This window comes from Rattus norvegicus, chromosome 7 (genome assembly GCF_036323735.1).
Source record: "Rattus norvegicus strain BN/NHsdMcwi chromosome 7, GRCr8, whole genome shotgun sequence".
Taxonomy (NCBI): Eukaryota; Metazoa; Chordata; class Mammalia; order Rodentia; family Muridae; genus Rattus; species Rattus norvegicus.
This window is the reverse complement of record NC_086025.1, coordinates 131,676,605-131,699,911: the sequence shown is the minus strand read 5'-3', so window position 1 is coordinate 131,699,911 and position 23,307 is coordinate 131,676,605. Positions and strand designations below refer to the sequence as shown.

The 23,307-nt window shown below is 48.1% G+C and overlaps 2 protein-coding genes across 7 annotated transcripts in view; one reads left to right on the top strand and one right to left on the bottom strand.

Annotated features, from left to right (window-relative positions):
- The window catches only part of Tuba1c (tubulin, alpha 1C), a 441,616-nt gene that overhangs the window by 378,678 nt on the left and 39,631 nt on the right, over positions 1-23,307 (bottom strand). The gene's annotated exons all lie outside the window — the stretch shown is intronic.
- Ddx23 (DEAD-box helicase 23) lies at positions 5,995-23,276 on the top strand. 2 transcript variants are annotated; one of them, XM_006257343.5, is made up of 17 exons: positions 5,995-6,138; positions 11,037-11,242; positions 11,375-11,485; positions 15,397-15,490; positions 15,905-15,970; positions 16,420-16,558; positions 16,899-17,032; positions 17,130-17,242; positions 17,458-17,601; positions 17,698-17,923; positions 18,212-18,357; positions 18,622-18,799; positions 19,855-20,097; positions 20,910-21,061; positions 21,240-21,348; positions 21,957-22,131; positions 22,497-23,273. In XM_006257343.5, exons 2-17 carry the CDS (start codon positions 11,037-11,039, stop codon positions 22,718-22,720), a joined length of 2,460 nt encoding a protein of 819 aa, XP_006257405.1. In that variant the 5' UTR covers positions 5,995-6,138; the 3' UTR covers positions 22,721-23,273. The 2 variants fall into 2 exon arrangements, with proteins under 2 accessions (XP_006257405.1, NP_001100263.2); NM_001106793.2 differs by having other exon boundaries at positions 6,035-6,093; positions 22,497-23,276.

Sequence of the window (23,307 nt, the reverse complement as noted above, 5' to 3'; positions counted from 1 at the left end):
GACATCTTGGCCCTTTAATACAGTTCCTCAGGCTGTGCTGACCCCCCCAACCATAACTTGCGACTGTTGTGAATCGTGATGTAAAGATCTGATAGGCGAGCCCAGACGGGTGGAAACCCACTGTCCCTACAGAGATGGATGAGGGAAAGCTCAGCTCAGAGGACCAAGCTGTGGGGTAGGTGCTCCACAGATGAGTTCAAAGCCCAGGGGTGGCTCCTGGGATTCCCATCTCCTGGGTCCAAGGAGAGGTGGCTATTGTTGACTTTCCAGTTCTAGTACCTGTTGATGGTCGCTCAGTTGTAACTTCTCTTCCACAGCAGCTCACACCCCTTATTCTCCAAGGCTCATAGAGTAGTAATACAAATGAAAGGTTACTATGGGGACTGGGCAGATGGCCCAGGGGTTAAGAGCACTTCTTATTCTTGCAAAGAACTCAAGTTCTGTTCCCAGCATCCACACAGTGGCTGACATCCGTAACTGCAGCTCCAGAGGATCTTATGCCTTCTGGCCTCCGTGGTTACCACATGCATGTGGTACCCAGGCAGACAAAAGACCCGTATGCATAAAATTAAAAAAAAAAAAAACTCTTAAAAAGTTACTACGACTAAGTATGGTGGTGTATGCCTGGAAGCACAGCATTTGGGAGGCTGAGGCAGGAGAATTGAGGCAAGGAGTTAGTCTGCTCCACGTGATGTAGCAAGATCTTGTCTCCAAAGGATAATTTATTATGCATCTGTTCTTTAAAAAGATTTCATTTTTTTAAAATAATCTTTTTTTTAAAGACTTATTTATTTCTTATATATAAGTACAATGTAGCTGTCTTCAGACACACCAGAAGAGGGCATCAGATCCTATTACAGATGGTTGTGAGCCACCATGTGGTTGCTGGGATTTGAACTCAGGACCTCTGGAAGAACAGTCAGTGCTCTTAACCACTGAGCCATCTCTCCAGCCCCCAAGATTTCATTTTTAATTGTATTTTTTAATTGTATGCGTGTATGTGTGTGTGTGTATGCGTGCGTGTGCACATGCATGTGTGCACATGTCTGTGTTCATGTGAAAACAGGTGCCCTCAGAGACCACAGGCATGAGACCTCCTGGAGCTGGAATTAATAGGTTATTATGAGCTGCCTTACTATGTGGGTGCTAGGAGCTGAATTCAGGTCCTCTGCAAGCACAGTGGGTGCTTTTAAGTGCCAAACCATCTCTCCAGCCCCGTTTTATGCTTTAAATAATCAAACGTAACCTCAAAACGAAAACTAGTTAACATTCGTCTTATGTTTGCTGTGAGTCAGAGCACTTTATATATCTGTGAAGACCTTTTGAGTGATTACCTACTCCATTACAGAGGCAAGGAGGTCCTGGGAGATTGGAGTGCAGAAACCATGCAGCCACGGAGTATTTAAACAGGGATGCAAATCCAGGAGGTGTAGAACTCTAGAACTTTTTCTGGAGACAGGGTCTTACTATATATAACCACAGGTGACCTAGAAGTCACAAAAACCTGCCTGCTTCTGCGTTCTGGTATCAAAGGTGTGCACCACTATGCCCAGATGCTGCAGCCAGGGTGGTTTCAAGTTGCAACGCACCAGAGGAATTTCTTGAGCGGATCCTCCTGTCTATCTCTCGAGTGCTGCAATTCCAGGGATGTGCCACCACGCCTGGGTACCAAGCCTAGCTTTTAAATGTGCACTTAAAATGTGTTTTCTTTTCTCTTTTGTCTTTTCTCCTCCTCCTTGTCCATCTTGCTTTTAGTCTCACTCTAGAGCTCTCTGTCGTGAGGAAGTTCCCTGGTGAATGGCCCAGGATGGACTCCAACTCTGGGCTCAAGTGATCCTCTCAGGCCAGCCTCCTGAGTAGCTGGCACTTGACACTATAGTTGGTAACATCATATGCTTTCTTCTAATTTATTTATTTATTTATTTATTTATTTATTTATTTATTTATTTATGTATGTATTTATTTTGTGGGGAGGGTAGGAGCTGAGACTGGGTCCTGGTTTGTTTTCTTTGTTTTTGGAGACAGGGTTTCTTTGTGTACCCTTCTGCCTTCTGGGGGCTGCCCTGGTTCACTCTGGAGATCAGACTGGCCTTGAAGTCACAGAGATCTGCCTGCCTCTGCCCAGCTCCCTTGCTGGGATTAAGGCACGCTGGGTCTTATGCAGCTTTGGTTGGTCCTGACCTCACTCTGCAGCAAAGGGTAACCTTGAACCAATGGCCGATACTTCTACCTTCACTTCACAAGAGTTGGTACTACAGGCGTCAAGAGTATACACGTGGGGTTGGGGATTTAGCTCAATGGTAGAGCGCTTGCTAGGCAAGCGCAAGGCCCTGGGTTCGGTCCCCAGCTCCGAAAAAAAGAAAAAAGAAAAAAAAAGAGTATACACATTTGGGCTGATGAGATGGCTCAGTGGTTAAGAGCGACTGCCCTTCTAGAGGTGCTGAGTTCAAATCCCAGCAACCACATGGTGGCTCACAACCATCTGTAAAGAGATCTGACACCCTCTTCGGGAGTGTCTGAAGACAGTGACAGTGTACTTATATATAATAAATACATCTTAAAAAAAAAAGAATATGTACTTTTAACTGCCTTGCAGGCAAGGAGTATTGTTATTTATGGTTGATAAGTAATGCAAGAGAAAATACTATCTACTCTATAATATGTATGTTATATGACTTATATATTATGTAATTGCATATTATATAAGATTCATGCTATATAGCATGTAATAATGTTATATAATAATGTTATATAATGTGCTAATATAATATGCATATTATATTTTATATATTATATAAAGTTTATAATATACAGAAGATCATACCATTAGTGACTGAGTTAGGATTCAAACCAAGTTTCACTGTTAACTATATTACCCCTTATTGTTAGCCATGTGGCTAAGTAGAAAAGTAGCTTTGACCCTTACTAAAAGGATATAAGCTCGAGGGCTGGAGAGTGGCTTAGTGGCTAAAGTGCTTGCCTTGCAAACATGGGAGTCTGAGTTCAAATCCCTGCATGCACATAAAGCTGCATGTGCTACATGTCCACAATCCCAGCGCTTCCGTGGTGAGATGGAAGGTGGAAACAAGAGGACAGGCAAGGACTGAGACTGTGGGTTGTCATGTGACCTCCACACACATCTATACACAAGAACGCACATCGAGTAACACCTTACACAAACAGCCACCACAGTCTTTATGTCCTTTATCTCAAGAATAGTTTGTAAGAGAGCTAGAAAAGCAAAATCGGGGCTGGAGAGATGGCTCAGCGGTTAAGAGCACCCAACTGCTCTTCCAGAGGTCCTGAGTTCAAATCCCAGCAACCACATGGTGGCTCACAACCATCTGTAATAGAATCTGATGCCCTCTTCTGGTGTGTCTGAAGATAGCTACAGTGTACTCATCTATAATAAATAAATAAATCTTTAAAAAAAAAAAAAGAAAAGCAAAATCAACAAGGACCTTGAAGATCGGTGTCTTTTTTTTTTTTTTTTTTTTTTTGGTTCTTTTTTTCGGAGCTGGGGACGAACCCAGGGCCTTGCGCTCCTAGGTAAGCGCTCTACCACTGAGCTAAATCCCCAGCCCAGTGTCCTGAGAAGTTCAAAATATAGGAGACTGTCACTGTGAACTCAGACAAGCCTTTTCATCTTTCTGAGTCTCGGTTTACTCTCTTTTAAAAAACCATTCATTTCGGGCTTGGAGAGATGGCTCAGTAGCTAAGAGCACTGGCTGCTCCTCCACGAGACCTGGGTTTGATTCCCAGCACCCACATGGCAGCTCAGAACCCTCTGTGACTCCGGTCAGAGGCTCTGACGCTCTTGTCTGACTTCTTATGCCCCAAGCTCCGTAGGTTCCCATAGATGCATACGGGGGTGGGGGGGGAAGAGGGAGAGAACAACATATACATACAATTGAATAAATCTAAGCAATCATCACTGTGTGCGAGTATACAGAACAGTATTTTGAAATAGGGAAAGGTAAGGTGCCTGAGATCAAGTGAACCTGAGGGCCTTAGATCCTCATGTTTTTAGCTTTGTGGACTCACAAGGCAGATGTAGTGGCTACACTTTCCTCATCCGCTAAAATCAAGGAATGCGCAACTCACCCTGTTAATATGACTAAGACAAGGAACCTTAGCCTAAGTGTCAAGCCGGGAGCCGAACACTTGGAAGACTGTCGAACAATAGTGTGAGGTTTTTAATGTTCCCACCCATCTTTAGTCGGTCTTTTTTTCTTTTTTCTTTTTTTTTTTTCTGTGTGTGAATTTTTTTTTTCTTTCTTTTTTTGGGGGCTGGGGTGGGGAGGTAAGGTTTCAGTCCATGAGTGGAGAGCCCTCTAGCGTTCATTATAGATTCAGACTGTCTGACCGAGTCCTCCCTGCACTAGAATTTGCAATATCAAAGGTTCAGGAGCTCTGTCCTAAAGTCTCCTAAAGGACACTGAGCCATTGTGAGTGAAGCTGCGTTTTTGAGTTAGGGTGCATTCTGAGACCCTGTTTGGGAACTGAAAGAATACACAGGGTGAAAAACCAGACCTGGGGCTAGAGAGATAGATGGCTCTGCGGTAAGAACACTGGTTTTTCTTCCAGAGGACCCAGGTTCACATTCCCAGCACCCATATGGCAACCACGACTGTTTGTAACTCCAGTTCCAAGGACTCTGACACCCTCACATAGACATGTGCGCAGGCAAAACACCAATGCCCATAAAAAAAGACTAAATTTTTTTTTTCGATTATGATGTGGACCTCAGGAAAAAAAGACTAAATTTTAAAAAGAAAGACCAACATCTATGTGGGATCAAAGCAAACCTGAGGATGAAAAAAATGTTGTGAAAGGAAGCTCGAGGTACCTTGGTTAATCTCAACCATCCTAGCACACACCGTTTGCATTGTTTCGGCAGGTGCTGACAGTGCAGTTTGAACCAAAGAGAAAGGAAGTGGGTATAGGGCTAGAAGAAAAGTTCAGGGGGCTGGAGAGACGGCTCAGTGGTTAAGAGCACTATCTACTCTCCCAGAGGTCCTGAGTTCAATTCCCAGCAACCACATGGTGGCTCTCAACCATCTGTAAAGGGATTCCACGCACTCTTCTGGTGTGTGTCTGAAGGCAGCTGCAATGTACTTATATAAATGAACATAAATAAATAATAAATAAATAAATGAAAGAAAAGTTCAGTGGACTGATGTTCAGAGAACCTGAAGGAAGAAATCAACAATAACAAGTAGCCCAGGTGGGCAGTTCCTAAAGATCAAGAAAACGAGGGAGCCAAGGTCCCCTCTGGAATGTTGAGTAAACAGTAAGACACTTTAGGGGGAAGTCCTTCCAGGGAAACCTTTGGGATGTTAGTTTATTATTTATTGGGAGTGGGGGGACAGTTTGGAGGTGTTAAGGAATTCATCCTTCTGGAGACCCAAGGTTGCTAAGATACCTTTTTTTTTCTTTTTCTTTTTTTCGGAGCTGGGGACCGAACCCAGGGCCTTGTGCTTGCTAGGCAAGCGCTCTACCACTGAGCTAAATCCCCAACCCCGCTAAGATACCTTCTTACGATTGAAGTAGTTCTACTGTGAAAACGGTACTACCGTCATTGTGAATTACTAAGCTACTCCAGTGAACTAATCTTTAGTTCATTATCTTTCATTCATTCACGGAGGCGATAGTCTCTCACAATTTTTATAAAAAACATTTCTTCAAAAAAAAGTAAATTATTTGTTACCGTGTAAACCTGGTCCCTGAAAGCTGCCAGCTTTGACTGCAATCAACTGCAATATCTACTAGAAGATTCCAGGAAGCCTGTGCTGCAGAAGAACCTTGTAAGAAAGTAGAAAGACAACATTTGGAAAATTCTTTCTCCTACAGACACCGAATCTTCGCAAACCACATTACCCAGAAGACCACGCAACCTGGTCAGCCCTCGCGCCGTGCATTCTGGGATTGGTAGTTTTAGGGGCTAATTCGTCAGCTCGCGCGGTGAAGGCCCAGGAACTCGCTTTCCCGGCTCCCCGCGCGGCCAGGGTGCTCCTCCGTGATCAGGAAACGCGAAAGATGGCGACTGTTCGGCGACGTTGAGGCCGCGTTAGGCGGTTCAGGCGCGGGGTGGTGAGTCTTGGCGGTGGAGGCGGCTCCCACGAGTTTGGAGAGTGGGTGAGGAGCAGGAAGATAGCCGTAGCTTCAGTCTCTGGGACCGGACGGGGAAGAACGCTTCAGGGAAGGGGCACGAGCCCGGGCAGCTCTGGCGGGCAAAAGCGAAGGGGCGCGGGCCCCGGGTGCAGTGTTGGCTGCCCTGGGCACAGGCCACCTCCAGGACTATATTATGAGCCTAGACTTTGGCCCATGGACATCGCGCTTGCTATACCTCAGTCTGACCTAATTCTTGTTCCCTTACTTCGGCCAGACTGGAACTCTGATGTGCTCCCAGAACCCACTCCGTGCCTTCCGGCTTCGGCGTTGCCAGTATCAATTGCTTTTGCCGGAGATTAGTTCTAACCCTAACCCACAGTTGCACATATCTTCAAATTCTACCCATACTTTAAAAAGATCTACTTCCTCTGTGGATCCTTCCATATCCTCTTTACGAATGGAAAGAAACGGCAACTTTGGATTCTACGTCTGAGCGGCTTATACTTGGCGTGTCTCATGCCTTCTGCAGCTTCCTGTGGACAGAATTCATTTTGTAATTTCCACAGGGCCTACAAATGAATCGTGCATATATAGTAGCGCTTGATTAACAATTAAGTGAAAATTGGCCTTTGCCCTACAAAGAACTGGGAAGCACGGCCAGGGTCTTTTGGAGACCCGGTCTTTTGTAGCTTAAGCTGGCCTTGAATTCAATATGCAGCTTACTCTGTTCTGTCTTTGGGCGCTCAGTACTGCCTTCACCTTCCTAGTGCTGTGATTACAGTTACTACTAAGTATTTTCCGTAATTAAAAAAAAATACGTCAATATATTTCCTTATAAATCACCAGAGTAATCCTTTTCTAAGATAATTTTTGGTTTTATCATACTCTGCTTAAAGTTCTTCTAATGTTCTTGTTGAGATTAAGTTGAAATTTAGACGTCCTTGCCCTGGCCCCTAACAGGGTATTTTGCTTTTATTGCCTGTTCCCATTCTCTCCCAGACAAACGTCACTCAAGTTATGTCTTCTTCTTTCTTCCTTTCTTTCTTTTAAGATTTATTTATTTATCTTATGTATAGGACCGCATTGTCCTTGACACACCGGAAGAGGGCATCAGTTCTCATTACAGATGGTTGTGAGCCACCATGTGGTTTCTGGGATTTGAACTCAGAACCTCTGGAAGAGCAGCCAGTGCTCTTAACAGATGAGCCATCTCTCCAGCCCCTTCTTTTCCTTTTTTTATTACAGCTATAGTGAAAGCCACCACTAATCTCCACTTTGCCCCCCAAATCTTTAGTTCCTACTCTTGGTTTTAAGTTGAAAACCACATACCTTTGGCATGGTTTATAACAATTACATGATTTGACTTTAGTCATTGATTTTTTTTTTCTTTTTTTGGTATGGGTGTTTTTCATGCATTATGTCCATGCACCACTTGAGTGCCTAGTGTTTGAGGAGGTCAAAACAAGGCGTTGGATCTACTGGAATTTGCAGCTGCTTGCTTGCCAGTCATCATGTGGATACTGGGGACCAAACCCAGGTCCTCTGGTAGAGCAGCCAGTGCTCTTAACCACCGTCCATCTCTCCAGCCCCTAACCTTGTCTTTTTAAAAAAAATTATTGGTTACCTATTTTATCGTAAAGTAGGTTAGTTGTGGAGGTCAGCTCTCTTTCTTTCTTTCTTTTTTTTTTTTTTTTTTTACACCCACACCCCGTCAGCTCTCTTTCTATGGTGTGGGTCCCAGGGATCGATCTCAGACGCCAGGCTTGTAGCAGGCCTGTCTTCCCACTGAGCCAGTCTGTGGCCCTCCCACTGACCTAACCTGGCATCAGCGTCCCTGCGGGTCAGTACCCACTGAACCACAGTGTCTGGGGAGCGAGCATCATCCCCTCAGTGCTTGCTGTCTCTGTCTGTCAGCTCTTTTTCCTGATCACCCCATGGCTGTTTCTTCCAGCACCAGGCCTCAGTGTAACTGCCAGCCTAAGAAGTCTTCCCTGAGAGTTTCTTCTTATCTCCAGACCACATTACTCTGTTTGGTTACCGTTTTGAGCTCATTCTGAGTATCTGAAATAATGTGGCACAGTGAATTCATGCTCCATGAAACCATGAATTTGTGTTAGTTATAACGTCTTCTCCAGGACCCAGAACAGCTCCTGGCACTAGAAAGGTGTACAGATGTTGAAAGAACGAGGCCAGATATGGTACATGCACTTTTTGTTTTGTTTTGTTTTGTTTTGTTTTGTTTTGTTTTTTTCCGGAGCTGGGGACCGAACCCAGGGCCTTGTGCTCACTAGGCAAGCGCTCTACCGCTGAGCTAAATCCCCAACCCCTGGTGCATGCACTTTTAATCCCAGCAGATTGAGGCAGATCTTTGTGAATTTGAGACCATCCTGGTCTACATAGTGAATTTCAGGCCAGCCAAGGGACATATAGATAGGTGATTCCCAAAAACAAACAAACAAACAAACAAACAAAAAAACAAAATCAAAAAACAGGCTGGAGAGACAGCTCAGTGGTTAAGAACCCTGGATGCCCTTCCAGAGGTCCTGAGTTCAAATCCTAGCAACCACATGGTGGCTCACAACCATCTGTAATGGGATCCGATGCCCTCTTCTGGTGTGTCTGAAGACAGCTACAGTGTATTTATATATAATAAATCTTTTAAAACAGACAAACAAAAAACCCAAGGATGCTTTATAAAGAACAGTTTTATTGGGGAGCTGGAGAGATGACTCAGAGGTTAGGAGCACTGTCTGCTCTCCCAGAGGTCCTGAGTTCAATTCCCAGCAACCCCATGGTGGCTCATTACCATCTGTAATGAGATCTGGTGCCCTCTCTGGCCTGCAGGTATACATGTATACATAATAAATAATTTTAAAAAAGAAAAAAAAAGCCTTTTTTTCCTTTTTCTGTTGGGCTGTTTTCTTAGGGCTGTAAGTAGGAGAGACATACTGTGAAGTGCATGACATGCTGACTAAGACTGTTTGTCATTTTTTAGGTCATTGTGAGATAAAACTTGGTCATCTTCATCTTCAGAAAGCGATGTTTGTTCAATGGGTTTTTTCTTCCTTGATTTCATCGTAATTAACTTCTTAGGCGTATGGCACGGGAGATGAGGAGTGTAACAAAATGCTCAGGATACTGATATTCCAGCCGAGCCATCTAGGAATAAAATAAGCCCTTAAGATAATGTGTCCCAAGTCGTAGGGACGAAATGGAATAGAGGCAGCTTCAGACTTGTGTGTCCCTTTAACCCCTAGTAAGTTAGTTTTTGTAGCTCAAGAATAGTTGGCAGTGGGGTTGGGGATTTAGCTCAGTGGTAGAGCGCTTGCCTAGGAAGCGCAAGGCCCTGGGTTCGATCCCCAGCTCCGAAAAAAAGAACCAAAAAAAAAAAAAAAAAGAATAGTTGGCAGTGTGGTTGGGGTGCTGTGCAGCATACCCCACGGAGGAGGGGAGTAGATTAGACTCCTGCTCAAATCTCACAGGAAGACAGTAGACAGGCCTGTCTGCCTAAAGAAGACAGACCGCCACCAGGCTGTGAGACCTGAGGAGATCGTCAGCCTGTCAGCCACTCCCCTCTGGGACTTCTAGATAAGACACTTTCCATTGCTTATGTTTGATACTGAAATAAGTAGAGGTTCCCAGGCAGTTGACAAAAATGCTTGGAGCTCCTATGCACCCTTCACAGGTTTTCTATTGCTTAACTAGAGGTACAGTGCATGTGTACGCGCGTGTGTGTGTGTGTATGTGTAGTGTGTGTGTATGTGTGTAGTGTGTGTATATATATGTGTACTGTATAGTGTGTGTGTGTAGTGTGTGTGTATATATGTGTGTAGTGTGTGTATATATGTGTAGTGTGTGTGTATGTGTAGTGTGTAGGTAGTCAGGTAGGTAGTTCAGAAGTTGACATCAGAGGTCACTGTCTACCATACTTTATTTAATTTAAAAATCCTTGACACTTCACATTTATTTATATTCTGCATGGATGCATTTACACACTTGCCGCAGTGCACGTGCAAAAGTCAGAGGATGAGTTTTAGGACCCGGTTCTTCCTTCCCCTGTGTAGATTCTGGGAATCAGACATAGTTTTTTGTTTTTGTTTTTGTTTTTGTTTTTTTTTTTCTTTTTTTCTGGAGCTGGAGACCGAACCCAGGGCCTTGGGCTTGCTAGGCAAGCGCTCTACCTCTGAGCTAAATCCCCAACCCAGACATAGTTTTAAAGATTTATTTGTTTATATGAGTACACTATCTTCAGACACACCAGAAGAGGGCATGGGATCTCATTACAGATGGTTGTGAGCCACCATGTGGTTGCTGGGATTGAACTCAGGACCTCTGAAGAGCAGTTGGTGCTCTTAACCGCTGAGCCATCTCTCCAGCCCTGCATTGTCTTTTGAAACAGGTTTCACTGAACCCAGAGCTCATTGGCTTGGTCACGCAGGCCACTGGGCTTCAAGGTTCATCTGTCTGCCTTAGTGGGTCCTCACATGGGCACTGGGATCTGGGTTCTGGTCTTCGTGCTTGTACAGTGGACACCTTAGACCAAGCCATTTCCCCAGCCCCTACTGGTGCATTTCTTTAAATCTGAGTAAAAGTGTTTTTCTTCTCCTCTGCTGTTTTGTTTTTAAATGGTGTTGATTACTTTCTGTTTTTGAGATAATAGTCCCGGCTAGCTCTGTCCCAACAATCGAATAGCGAACATCTAAGAAGAAATCACAGGGAGACAAAATACTGTGATGAATGAGTATGGGCTTTTCAGATAGACTACCAGGTCTTTGCTATTTAGAACTTGTGTTACCTCAGGCAAGTTAGTGTGTGTACCTATGCCTCAGTTTCCTCTTCCGTGAAGCAGGTATACCAATACACATTGATAGTTTTGAGGGTTGCAGAACTGTACATGATGAGAACTTGTCATTCTCACGAAGATGGCAGGAGAACTGGCTGACAAGAAGGACCGAGACGCATCACCCAAGGAAGAAAGGAAGCGATCGCGGACTCCTGAAAGAGATCGCGATAGAGACCGGGACCGGAAGTCCTCCCCATCTAAAGACCGGAAGAGGCATCGCTCACGGGATAGGCGTCGAGGAGGTAGTCGTTCTCGCTCTCGGTCCCGTTCCAAGTCTACAGAGAGGTAAAGTGACTGTATTCTGTTACACGGGGTGGGGCTTCAGTGTGAAGCAACTGCATGGGAACCTTCTTAGGCCTCAGGGAGATAAGAAACTCTAGAACCAGCAAGGGATTTCTTCAATTTTCTGTCTCCCAGGGAACGACGGCACAAAGAACGGGAACGAGATAAAGAACGGGATCGGAGTAAGAAGGAGCGGGAGCGGGACAAGGATGGCCACCGGCGGGACAAGGACCGCAAGAGATCCAGGTAAGGGGTGACTGGGCTTTAGGGGCTGTATCCAGCTCTCCTGCTCTGAAGCTTAGCTCCATGGGAGATCCCATCGGCAGTGTCTACAGAATCATTTTTCTCAGAACGCATGTGCCTTTCCATATATTTGTTTGTTTGAATAATCACTGTCTTCTTACATGGCCTGGGTGGCCCGCAACTTCCTGTATAGACCAGTTGTGGATGGCCTTGAACTCTTGCTCTTGCTGCCTCGGAAGATGAGGGATTGCAGGTGTGAGTCTCAGCTCAGCCTGTGTTCTTCAGAGAGTAGCCCGTGACCTATGGAAATGAATAGTACTCCCTTGACCCAGAAAACCCTACAAAACCTAGTAAATAAGAAGGCCAAATCTTTACACTCATTTTGACACCTGTGTAATCGCCTAGGCCACCAAGGGTATGCAGATTTGAAAAGCCACCAGGTATCTGGAAATGTCCCTTTATAAAAGCGGTGTTGCGGGGCTGGGGATTTAGCTCAGTGGTAGAGCGCTTACCTAGGAAGCACAAGGCCCTGGGTTCGGTCCCCAGCTCCGAAAAAAAAAAAAAAAAGAACCAAAAAAAATAAATAATAAAAAAAATAAAAGCGATGTTGAGCATCCCAGCAGGATAGAGTCTATAGGTGTGCCCAAGCCCAACTGGCCAGACACAGGGTCAGTGCTCACAAACAGCGCGGACTGTTGGCTGCGCCAGCAGAGAAATGCAGAGTGATGCTGAGCGGGGGTTAGAGGGGGGTTAGAGGGTGACTCTCGGCACTGAACAGCCAGGGGAACAAAGCACCTCAGATGCGCTGGTGCACTACGGGGCTTGCAGTCAGATTGACTCGTGTGTGAGCTTCCCTCCTCATTAAGATGATCCTCATGGAAGAGGAACAGACTGTTTCCCAAGCCAGAAAAGGCTGAACAAACGGGAACGATATCCCAGAAAAAAGCCAAGAAACAAGGACTTATGGGACAGGGATTAATTCAGCATAAAATAAATGTAAACAAAAGTAAAAAAAGAAAAACAAGAAAATAAAATGAAATGGGGTTCAGATCCCAGCATCTACAATGAAAGTCAGTGCTGCTATGTTCTCCCTCTGCAATCTCAGCATCTGTGGAGCAGAGGCAGGAGGATTGCTCAGACTTGCTGGCCGCCAGCCTGGCTCCAGTTCAGTAAGAAACTCTGTCTCGAAGGAGGGAAGAGTGTGATGGAGCAAGACATGTGATACCTTCCTGTGTCCTCTGCACACACCCCAGCAAGCACAGTAATCCAGGTCACGTTTTGAAGTCCAGGTTACTTTTGGAACTGAGAAATTACTTGAAAAGCTTATCAGTTAATCAAACATGCCAATAGCTCCATTATAAAATTCAATTTTTACCTAAGCTACGTAAAATAACTTTAATAGAATATCTTTTAAAAAGTTTGATTTGGACAGGAGAGCTGTGTCGTGCTTAAGAGCACTGGCTGCTCTTACAGAGGACCTGGGTCAGCTCCCAGCCCCTACGTCAGGTGTTTTCACAAGTCCCTGCAACTCCAGTGCCACAGGAGCCATGGCCTCTGGCCTCCTGGAGCACCCCCGCCACACACACACACATAATCAAAAATAAAAGTGCATTCTTAACTATAAAACAGATTTATTATATATTTGTGTGTGTGTTGCCTACATGTGTGCATATGCACCATCTGTGTGCCTGGAGCATACCGAGGTCAGGAGGGGGCATTGGATGCTCTGGGACTGGAGTTACGTGTGGTTCTGAGGCTGCTGGGAACTGAACCTGGGTCCCCTGCAAGATCAGCCAGTGTTCTTACCCCATGAACTTTTTGTTTGTTTGGAATTTTGGTTTTTTCTTTTTTTTTTTTTTTTTTTTAGCTGGGGACCGAACCCAGGGCCTTGAGGTTGCTAAGCAAGCGCTCTACCACTGAGCTAAATCCCAACCTCGGTTTTTTCTTTTTTAAAGCATAACAAATTTTGATTTACTAAGAAAAAGTGAGGAAGAGTTCCCGAGGACTGGCAAGACAGCTCTGCGGTTTAAAGCACTTGCTGACTAATGAGTCTGATGACCTGAGCCCCAGAACCCACAGGAGGAGAGGAGAGAGCTGACTTCCATCAGTTCCTCTGACCTCTGACATCTCTGACATATTTGCAGGCATTTGGGTGCATGCGCATGCGCGAACACACACACACACACACACACACACACACACACATTATGTAGCAAGAGAAAAGTTTAAGCTGTGTGGATGTGGTGGTGGCACAGGCCTTTAATCCCAGCACTTGGGAGGCAGAGGCGGCCAGGCTTGGTCTACATAGTGAGTTCCAGGACAGCCAGGGCTACACAGAGAAAGCCTATCTGGCAAAACCATAGAGAAGGAGAGGGGAAGAGAGGGAGAAGGAATGAGCCGAGAGCGGGACAGGCCAAGGAAACACTGTGCTGCGACTGGAGAGTTCTGTCAGACTCATGTGAGGTGTGGGAAAGGGAGGACAGACCTTACAGGAGTTCCGCAGGCTTGCCTGCGCTGTCTTACAGCACATGTAAAGCAGCCGAGCTGGGGATACTGAGCAGGAGAAAGATGAACCAGGGTGCAAACCGCAGGACCTCCTCTGCAGGAAGGGCTCGCGTGCGTGTCTTCAATTCACTGGGTGTTATAAGGCGCACGGTTTTACTTTTCAGTGCGCAGCTGCTCTTTAGCTTTTTTCTTTTTAGAGTTTTCGTTCGGGGTCTATGCAAAGTAGAGTCCTGTATTTCAGGTTGGCCTGGAACTCGCTGTGTAGCACAGGCTAGCCTAGAACTTGGATTCTCTTGCCTCAGACTCTTGAGTGCTAAGATTGTAGGCATACACCACTATACCTGGTTTTTATTTTTGTTTTTTGAGATTTATTTATCTTATTTCATGCATATGAGTGTTTTGCCTCAAATATGTTTGTGCACCACATGAGTCCTTTGTGCCCATGGAGGTCAAAAGAGGATGTCCAATCCCTTAGAACTGGAGTTTCAGACGGTAGTGAGCCACCATATGGGTCCTGGGAACTGAACCTGGGTCTTCCTTGAGGGCAGCAGGTACCTAACCACCAACCATCTCTCCTGCGTCTGTTTCTGTTTGGTTGGCTTTGGTTTTTAGACAGGGTCCTACGTGGTAGCCATGGAGGTATTGCCTCAGTCCTGTGTGCTGGAGTTCCAGCTGTGAGCTGGCGATGTGCCCATCTCGTTGCTCTTTTAATAGCATTTCCCCTTTTTTCTTCCCCTGTTTAAAACCCTCTCATGTTCCCTCCTCTCTTTCAAATTCATGACCTCCTCTTTCCTTTTCATACATGAATTGTTGTGTGTGTGTGTGTTCTGAAGTACACAGATAGCCTGCTCAGCACCTACAATGTAACAGTCAGTGTGCTCACTCCTAGAGAACACTTTCTCTTGATCTCAGCATCCCTGGTTGCCTGTAGTCCTTTGTATGGTTGAGGAGAGCTTCCCCCTAGCTGTGGTAGCATGGCCGTGTTTAGGTGATCATGTTGCTGGACTTCATGGGTGTGAATTTTCTTTCCTAAGACAAAGTCTTTCTGTGTAGCCCTGGATGTCCCAAAACTATATAGACCAGGCTGGCCCCAAATTCACAAAGCTCTGTTTGCCTATGTCTGGCTCCTGGGATTAAAGGTGTGTGTCACCACACGCTGACTCTTTGGAGTTTTTGATAATAGCAGTGAAGGTCCACTTTTCTGAAAAAGGCAGAGTGGGGCCAAGATGGAGCCTAATTGGGTTTCAGAGCAGGCAGGGGACCAGGCCATGCTTCCGAAAGCTTTAGGACATGATGAGTGACCAGTCCTGAGTAGTAGGTAATGTCTGTTTTCCTTTGGAGGCTCAGCCTGAATCTCAGTCAGGGGCTGGGGGAAGACAGCTTTGAACCTTTCTCCTTTTTCCTTAAAGCTTGTCTCCTGGTCGAGGAAAAGATTTCAAGTCTCGGAAGGACAGAGATTCTAAGAAGGGTGACGAGGATGAGCATGGTGACAAGAGGCCTAAGGTAAAGGCGGGCTGATGCCTCTCTGTCTCCTTTAAGGGAGATACCCTCCACCCCCACCCCAGAGACAGTCTCTCTGTGAAACCCCGGATGGCCTGGAACTCACAGAGATCCTGCCTCTGCCTCCCCAGTGCTGGGATTGAACGTGCGTACCACTGTCAGTGCCCAGCTCAGGAAGAGGGTCTTCTTGTTTTTTTTTTCAATGATTCCTTCATATTTTTTATGTGCACTGGTGTTTGTATGCATGTCTGTGTGAGGGGTGTTGGGTCCTGGAACTGGAGTTAGACAGTCGTATGCTTCCGTGTGGGAACTGATTCTGGGTCCTGTGGAAGGGCAGCTGCTGTTAACTTCCGAGCCACGTCTCTAGCTCCATGTGGGAGGATCTTCATAAACCACGTTCCCTCGTTTTATGCTCAGATCCAGCCACTGTCCCTGGAGGAACTTCTGGCCAAGAAAAAGGCTGAGGAAGAAGCTGAAGCTAAGGTAAGACTTGGGCGTCTGGGTTAATATGCTCTGGAGGCCATAACAAATGCCACCAACTGGGCAGCCTCAGCATCGGAGTTCCAGGAGTGAGAGGCCTTGTCTGCGGTATCGGTAGTTAGTCTGCCGACCCTGTTCTCAGAGATAGACGCCTTTGCTGTCCTTACAATCACCTCTGTGGGCACTCCTCTCCTCAGAGCGCTGATCTGTTATTTTCTCATGGACCTACCATGCTAGGCAGCTGCTATGTTTCCGCCATGACACCCGGCTATACCTGCAGCCCTATTTCTGATGAGCAAAGACTTTAGTCCATAACAGAGTCCTAGGCCTCTGTGTTTTATCATAATATTTACCATCTTAGCAAGTAGATAGGGCCTTCCTGGGTCTCTCTGGCAGTGATGCAGTCGTTTCCAGCTGCTAGACACTGTTAACCCTTCCCTTCTCTCTTGAAGCCTAAATTCCTCTCCAAAGCAGAGCGAGAGGCTGAAGCTCTGAAGCGGCGGCAGCAGGAGGTGGAGGAGCGACAGAAGATGCTCGAAGAAGAGAGGAAGAAGAGGAAACAGTTCCAGGATTTGGGCAGGAAGATGCTGGGTTGGTTTTCTGTCCTGTGCAGAAAGGGTGGGGTGACATTATGGAGAGAGATAGAAGCTCAGACTGGAGCTGTAGCTAACGGTGGAACTTGCCTACCATACAAAAGGCCCTGGGTTTGATCTCCAGCCATTACAAAAAGAAAGGGAGGGTGGAGGACAGGGGCTTGTTTGTTCCAGGGCTTGGGAAAGGAAAGAATGGTGAAAGTGTATGGAAATATCTGTTAGGTCCCCATTCTACCATGTGTCCCCTCGCTTTCTTCACTTGTCCTTGCTGACAGGATCCCTTCCCTGACCTCTTCCTCCTACTGAGCCTTTCTGCTGCTTTCCTGCTTTGTCTGCAGAAGACCCTCAGGAAAGGGAACGGAGGGAACGCAGGGAAAGGATGGAGCGAGAGACCAATGGCAACGAGGATGAGGAGGGCCGGCAGAAGATCCGGGAGGAGAAGGACAAGAGCAAGGAGCTGCACGCTATTAAGGTACGGGCTGAGACCCCACAGACCAGGCTTAGTCACCTGTCACTCTGGTCTCAGGTCAGGGCTGAGGCTGACCAGCTCTGTGCTCTTTCCCTGATAGGAGCGTTACCTGGGTGGCATCAAAAAACGGCGCCGGACAAGGCATCTCAATGACCGCAAGTTTGTGTTTGAGTGGGATGCGTCTGAAGACACCTCCATTGACTACAACCCCCTGTGAGTGGCTTTGTGCCCACATCCTGGGGCTTGGACACTGGGTGGTCCTGAAGGCTGATGACAGAAGAAGCAGGCGGGGCTAGGATGAGAAGTGATAGGCCGGCACTCACCATCCTCCTGAGCAGGGCAAGAGGCCGGCTGGGGAGAACTGTTACTCATGGGCAGTCTGCCCTTGCCTTGAACACCTTGTTTTTCTCCCTCTGTCTCCGTCCCAGGTACAAAGAACGGCACCAGGTGCAGCTGTTGGGGCGGGGCTTCATTGCGGGCATTGACCTAAAGCAGCAGAAGCGAGAACAGTCACGTTTCTATGGAGACCTAATGGAAAAGAGACGAACCCTGGAAGAAAAGGAGCAGGAGGAGTGAGTGATTGATTGGGTTGGGGTGGTTGGGTGGAGCCTGGGGTCTATGAAAAGGAGTCTTCGGGTTTTGTTTAACCTCCATCATATCTGCTTCAGAGCAAGACTCCGCAAACTTCGTAAGAAGGAAGCCAAGCAACGCTGGGATGATCGCCACTGGTCCCAGAAGAAGTTAGATGAGATGACAGACAGGGACTGGCGGATCTTTCGGGAAGACTATAGCATCACCACCAAAGGTGGCAAGATTCCCAATCCTATTCGGTCCTGGAAAGATTCGTCTCTGCCCCCACATATCTTGGAAGTCATTGATAAGTGTGGCTACAAGGTAAGGGCAGACTGGCCCAGAGCACTGTGTTCTAGGACTGTAGATGTAGTTGGGACTGGAGAACTTTGTTCCTTCTCTATTTAGTGTCTTCTCTGCCTACAGCACCAAACTAACTGCGCCTGTCCCTTTGTGGTGGGAGTATGGGCCTTTAGGCCTGTGTTTTCCTGTGGGCCCCATTCCTATGTGTCTGAGGTCTATGGTGGTAGCATGTTTTGCCCACTGTGTTAGCACTGTCCATCTCAGATAGTGTGATTCTCTGCCCTTGACTTTTCTTCTGGGTCACCGTAGGAGCCAACACCTATCCAGCGTCAGGCCATTCCCATTGGGCTTCAGAATCGTGACATCATTGGCGTGGCTGAGACTGGCAGTGGCAAGACAGCAGCCTTCCTCATCCCATTACTGGTCTGGATCACCACACTTCCCAAAATTGACAGGTAGGCTCGGCTCGTCATCAGGTGCGTGGATTGGTGGGTAGGGCAGGCGAGGCAGACTGGAATCAGTCGCTGTGGAGAGAGGTCTTGCCTTCCCCTTCCCTTGCTCATCTGTAGTCAGGTTTTCACACGGGATCACCAACCCGCCCATTCCCATAGATGCTCTTACCAGGGACTTCGTCTTGTCCCGCTTGTGTTTGTCTTGTTCCGCTTGTGATTGGTCGAGACCAAAGCTTACGGAGCTGTGGGACGCCCTGTTTACTGCAGGATCGAAGAGTCCGACCAGGGCCCTTATGCCATCATCCTGGCTCCCACCCGTGAATTGGCTCAGCAGATCGAGGAAGAGACCATCAAGTTCGGAAAGCCACTAGGTATCCGCACTGTGGCTGTCATTGGTGGCATCTCCAGAGAGGACCAAGGCTTCAGGCTACGCATGGGTTGTGAGGTTTGTGTCTCTAATGAGCTTTAATTAATTACACCAGTATATACTTACAACACTAGTGACTAGTGCCATCACAGCAGCCATATGAGAGCAGGTAGTGACAGAGATCGCACAGTTTTATAGATGAAGATGAGGTTAATAACTCGCCTGGAGTCCAACACAGCCAGCTCTCAGTGAGCCCTGTGAGGGAGGGAATGGTTCACAGCCAAAGCCTGTGTTCTTACTAAAGCATGTTGTCAGCATGCATTCCTCAGAGGTGGAAAGATCCTCTGAGGATCTGAGACCGTGATTCTCGTGTAGACCTCTCAGTGTAGTCCTGCATGTTCCTCCTTCCACAGTGCTCCCCGGCTTCTCTCCTTCCACAGTGCTCCCCGCCCTCTCTCCTTCCACAGTGCTCCCCGCCCTCTCTCCTTCCACAGTGCTCCCCGCCCTCTCTCCTTCCACAGTGCTCCCCGCCCTCTCTCCTTCCACAGTGCTCCCCGGCCTCTCTCCTTCCACAGTGCTCCCCAGCCTCTCTGCTTCCACAGTGCTCCCCGACCTCTCTCCTTCCACAGTGCTCCCCGGCCTCTCTCCTTCCACAGTGCTCCCCGGCCTCTCCTTCCACAGTGCTCCCCGCCCTCTCTCCTTCCACAGTGCTCCCCGCCCTCTCTCCTTCCACAGTGCTCCCTAGTGTTTTTCCATCTAAGCTAGTTCCTCATGATTCTGCCATCTGTCTAACCCTGGATGTTATTTAGTTCTTTTTTTTTTTTTTTTTTTTCGGAGCTGGGGACCGAACCCAGGGCCTTGCGCTTCCTAGGCAAGCGCTCTACCACTGAGCTAAATCCCCAACCCCCTGGATGTTATTTAGAAACCCCATTTATTCCTGAAGGAAACTGAAGGTAGCAGATAGTTTCAGGTCCATTCTCTGGGACCTTAAGTACCAAATCTGGCTGGAGGTTGAGGGTCAAGTTCCTTAGCATTGAAGGTCTGTTGCCTAAGTGGGTAGATAGTTCATAGCAGAGAAAAGAAACAGGTGAGTTGTCTGCTAAAGCCATACATGGTTACACTGATCCTTCCAGATTGTGATCGCCACCCCAGGACGTCTGATTGACGTGCTGGAGAACCGTTACCTGGTGCTCAGCCGCTGCACCTATGTGGTTCTGGATGAGGCCGACAGGATGATTGACATGGGCTTCGAGCCAGATGTGCAGAAGATCCTGGAGCACATGCCTGTCAGCAACCAGAAGCCGGACACGGACGAGGCCGAGGACCCCGAGAAGATGTTAGCCAACTTTGAATCAGGAAAACACAAGTACCGTCAAGTAGGCAGCTTTCTTGGGAGAACTTGAACCAGTTCCCAAGTCTTGTTTTCAACCTTCCTTGCCTAGGGAGGGCCCAGTGCACACGCTTCCAGCACGCTAACACTACTGTACATGCTTCCAGCATGCTTGTGGTGCAGAAGAAAAAGGTGCCAGGCATAGTGACTCATGGCTAAAGCCCCAGCACTCGGGAGGAGGCAGGAAGATTGCCCAAGACTGAGGCTAGGTTGTCTTAGATGTGAGTTCCAGGCCAGGCAGATGTGCACAGCAAGATCCTGTCTCAAAAGAGCTAAACAAAAGTAAGGACTGAGGGCTGATGAGCCAGCTCAGGAGGGAAGTTCCCAGCAAGCGCATGGTGGCTTGTGAGCATCTAGAAGGGGGTCTGATGCCCTCTTCTGGTGTGGAGGTGTAATACAGAGAGCACTGGGGCATTAAAAGAAGAAAAGTAGACAAGCTGGGCACTGGCACACCTTTAGTCCAGCCTGTGGGAGGCAGAGGCAGGGGGATCTGAATCTGAGGCCAGCCTGGACTACAGAGTGAGTTCAAGGACAGCCAGGGCTGCAGAGAAACCCTGTCTTGAAAAACCTGTAATGATCATGGTGATGATGACCTGATGTGAGGAATCATGATGCTACTTGGATCCAGGTGGTAGCAAATGCTCCCGGTCCTTCCTAGTGTGAGACGAAAGGCAAAGAACACTGTTTCCCAGGGTAGCAGTGTTAGATTAATGTCTTAGCCTGAGTCGGGCTGCTTGGGCTGACAGTAGGGTATGTAGTTCATCTGCCTGGGCCCGAGCTGAACCTCCTGTTTTATAGACAGTCATGTTCACGGCTACCATGCCTCCAGCGGTGGAGCGTCTAGCCAGGAGCTATCTTCGGCGGCCTGCTGTGGTGTACATTGGCTCTGCAGGCAAGCCCCATGAGCGGGTGGAACAGAAGGTCTTTCTCATGTCGGAGTCAGAAAAGAGGTATGGGCGGGGCTGATCTGGGAGACCTGCGTAGGGCGGCTGTGGGGTGGTTGCCTTGCTGTTTCCTCCTTTGCAAGGTCTCTGTTGAGGACCTTGGGTTTGTCAGTTGCTGGGCTTGAGTGTTGGGGTTACTGAGTCTGGGTGGTATGTGTACCTTATTCTCCTCCCCCTCCCCCAGGAAAAAGCTGCTGGCAATCCTGGAACAAGGTTTTGATCCACCCATCATCATCTTTGTCAACCAGAAGAAGGGTTGCGACGTGTTGGCCAAGTCTCTGGAGAAGATGGGGGTATGTCTGGCAGGCAGAGCAAAGCCAGCGCTGCAGCTCTCTGAAGCTAGGGATGGATGGGGATGTGGCTCCCACTCGCTCTTTAATCTTTACACATCTAACAAACCAGGGCTACAGAAACTAGTGCATGGCTTGAGAAAGGGAGGAGAACTGGTCAGTTACTAGGATTCCCTTCTAGTCCGGCAGCCAGACGGGTGGGGCCAGTGTGAGGCTGGAGCCCTATGAGGGTGGGGGAGGGGTGCTGATGACCAGGCCTGTACTGCTCACCAGGTAAGGGGTGTCCTCAGCACTCAGCTCCTCATGTCCGTAGCCTTCCTAGCCTGTTACCTCCCCATTCCTTTACCTGATTCTCCCTTAGAACCTGTCGTCTGCCTGGCTCCTCATCTCAGCACACTCCTGGGCCTCAGTCCCTATCCTGCCTGCCCCCAACAGGACGCCATGTTTTTGTTCATTCTTGCTCTAGTTCCTGTGTTCTTTCCTCACTTCACTGAACTTCTCTGGCTTCTATGCTCTCCCCTAGCATCATCCGCTCTCCTCTAGCATCGCCTGCTCTCCCCCCTCCCTGTTTCTGCTCCCTCTCCCTGAGCCTAGTGCTTTCTACCCTACAGTACAACGCCTGTACACTGCATGGTGGCAAAGGCCAGGAGCAGCGAGAATTCGCATTGTCCAACCTCAAGGCTGGAGCCAAGGATATTCTGGTGGCTACAGATGTGGCTGGTCGTGGTATCGATATCCAAGACGTATCTATGGTTGTCAACTACGACATGGCCAAAAACATTGAAGGTGAGGCCTGCAGGGGTAGCTTCACTTCAGGGTTAGGAGAGAGGCCACTTACATTGTCCCTCTCAGAGTCAGGGTGCACCGAAAACTCTGCTTGAGTCTGGGGCGACGTCCCAGTGTCTAGGATGACACTTCATGGTGTGTAAAGATTGGCTCTGGCTGGGAGAGCGTTAGTGTTGCTGTGCGACAAGTAGGCAGTGGAGTGGGGGATGGGCAGAGTGGAGGGCACTCTGGATTCACCGGGTGTAGACAGCAGGAGGTGGATGGCTTGCCCATGGAGGTCTGTGGGGCAGAGGGTTCCTTTAAGAGTGGGCACCACGCACCAGGACATCTGACTTGGTCCCGAGTGACATTCTTCTGCTCCCTAGATTACATTCACCGAATTGGCCGCACAGGAAGAGCAGGCAAGAGTGGTGTAGCCATCACCTTCCTCACCAAAGAGGACTCAGCCGTGTTCTATGAACTGAAGCAAGCCATCCTGGAGAGCCCAGTGTCCTCTTGCCCTCCAGAGCTGGCAAACCACCCAGATGCCCAGCACAAGCCAGGCACCATCCTTACCAAGAAGCGCAGGGAAGAGACCATCTTTGCCTGACACAGCACCTGAGTGGATTTGAAGCCATGCTCTGAAACTGGTGCCTGTCCTAAGCCCTCATGACCCCTCCAGGCTCTTGTCCTTGGCTCATGGGTCTTAGGAAGCAGCCAGAGTCCCTGGTTTGGAGCCTGTGAGGTGGGCTCCAAGGGAACAGGAAGGGCTGTAGGAGGCAGGAGCAGCACGCTATGGGGCAGCTGCCTAGCACGATCTCCAGCCTGAACAAACACCTGGTCACCTGGAGGGGACTTCCTCAGCACACCTGTGTGACTGTACAGCAGTAGTTGCCCTGAGTGACCCAGGGGATCTGGCATCATGAGGATTGTGGACCTTGGACTCTGTCACTCTGACAACTGGTTTCCCATTCGGAGTTTAAAGCAGGTTGAGCGCCCTTAGAACTGCGCAGCCCTGTGCCACACAACCTCTGTGCCACGGGTGCTGTGCACTCTGGGCATCCCTCCTCTCCCCGCCCCTCGGAGTTTAAGTCAGTAATTTGTTTTCTATTCTCTGAGAAGATAAGTTTGTATGTTCTGAGAATAAATACATGAATATTAAAGTGTGTCAGCCCCTGGCTCCGCCCTCCTCTCTGG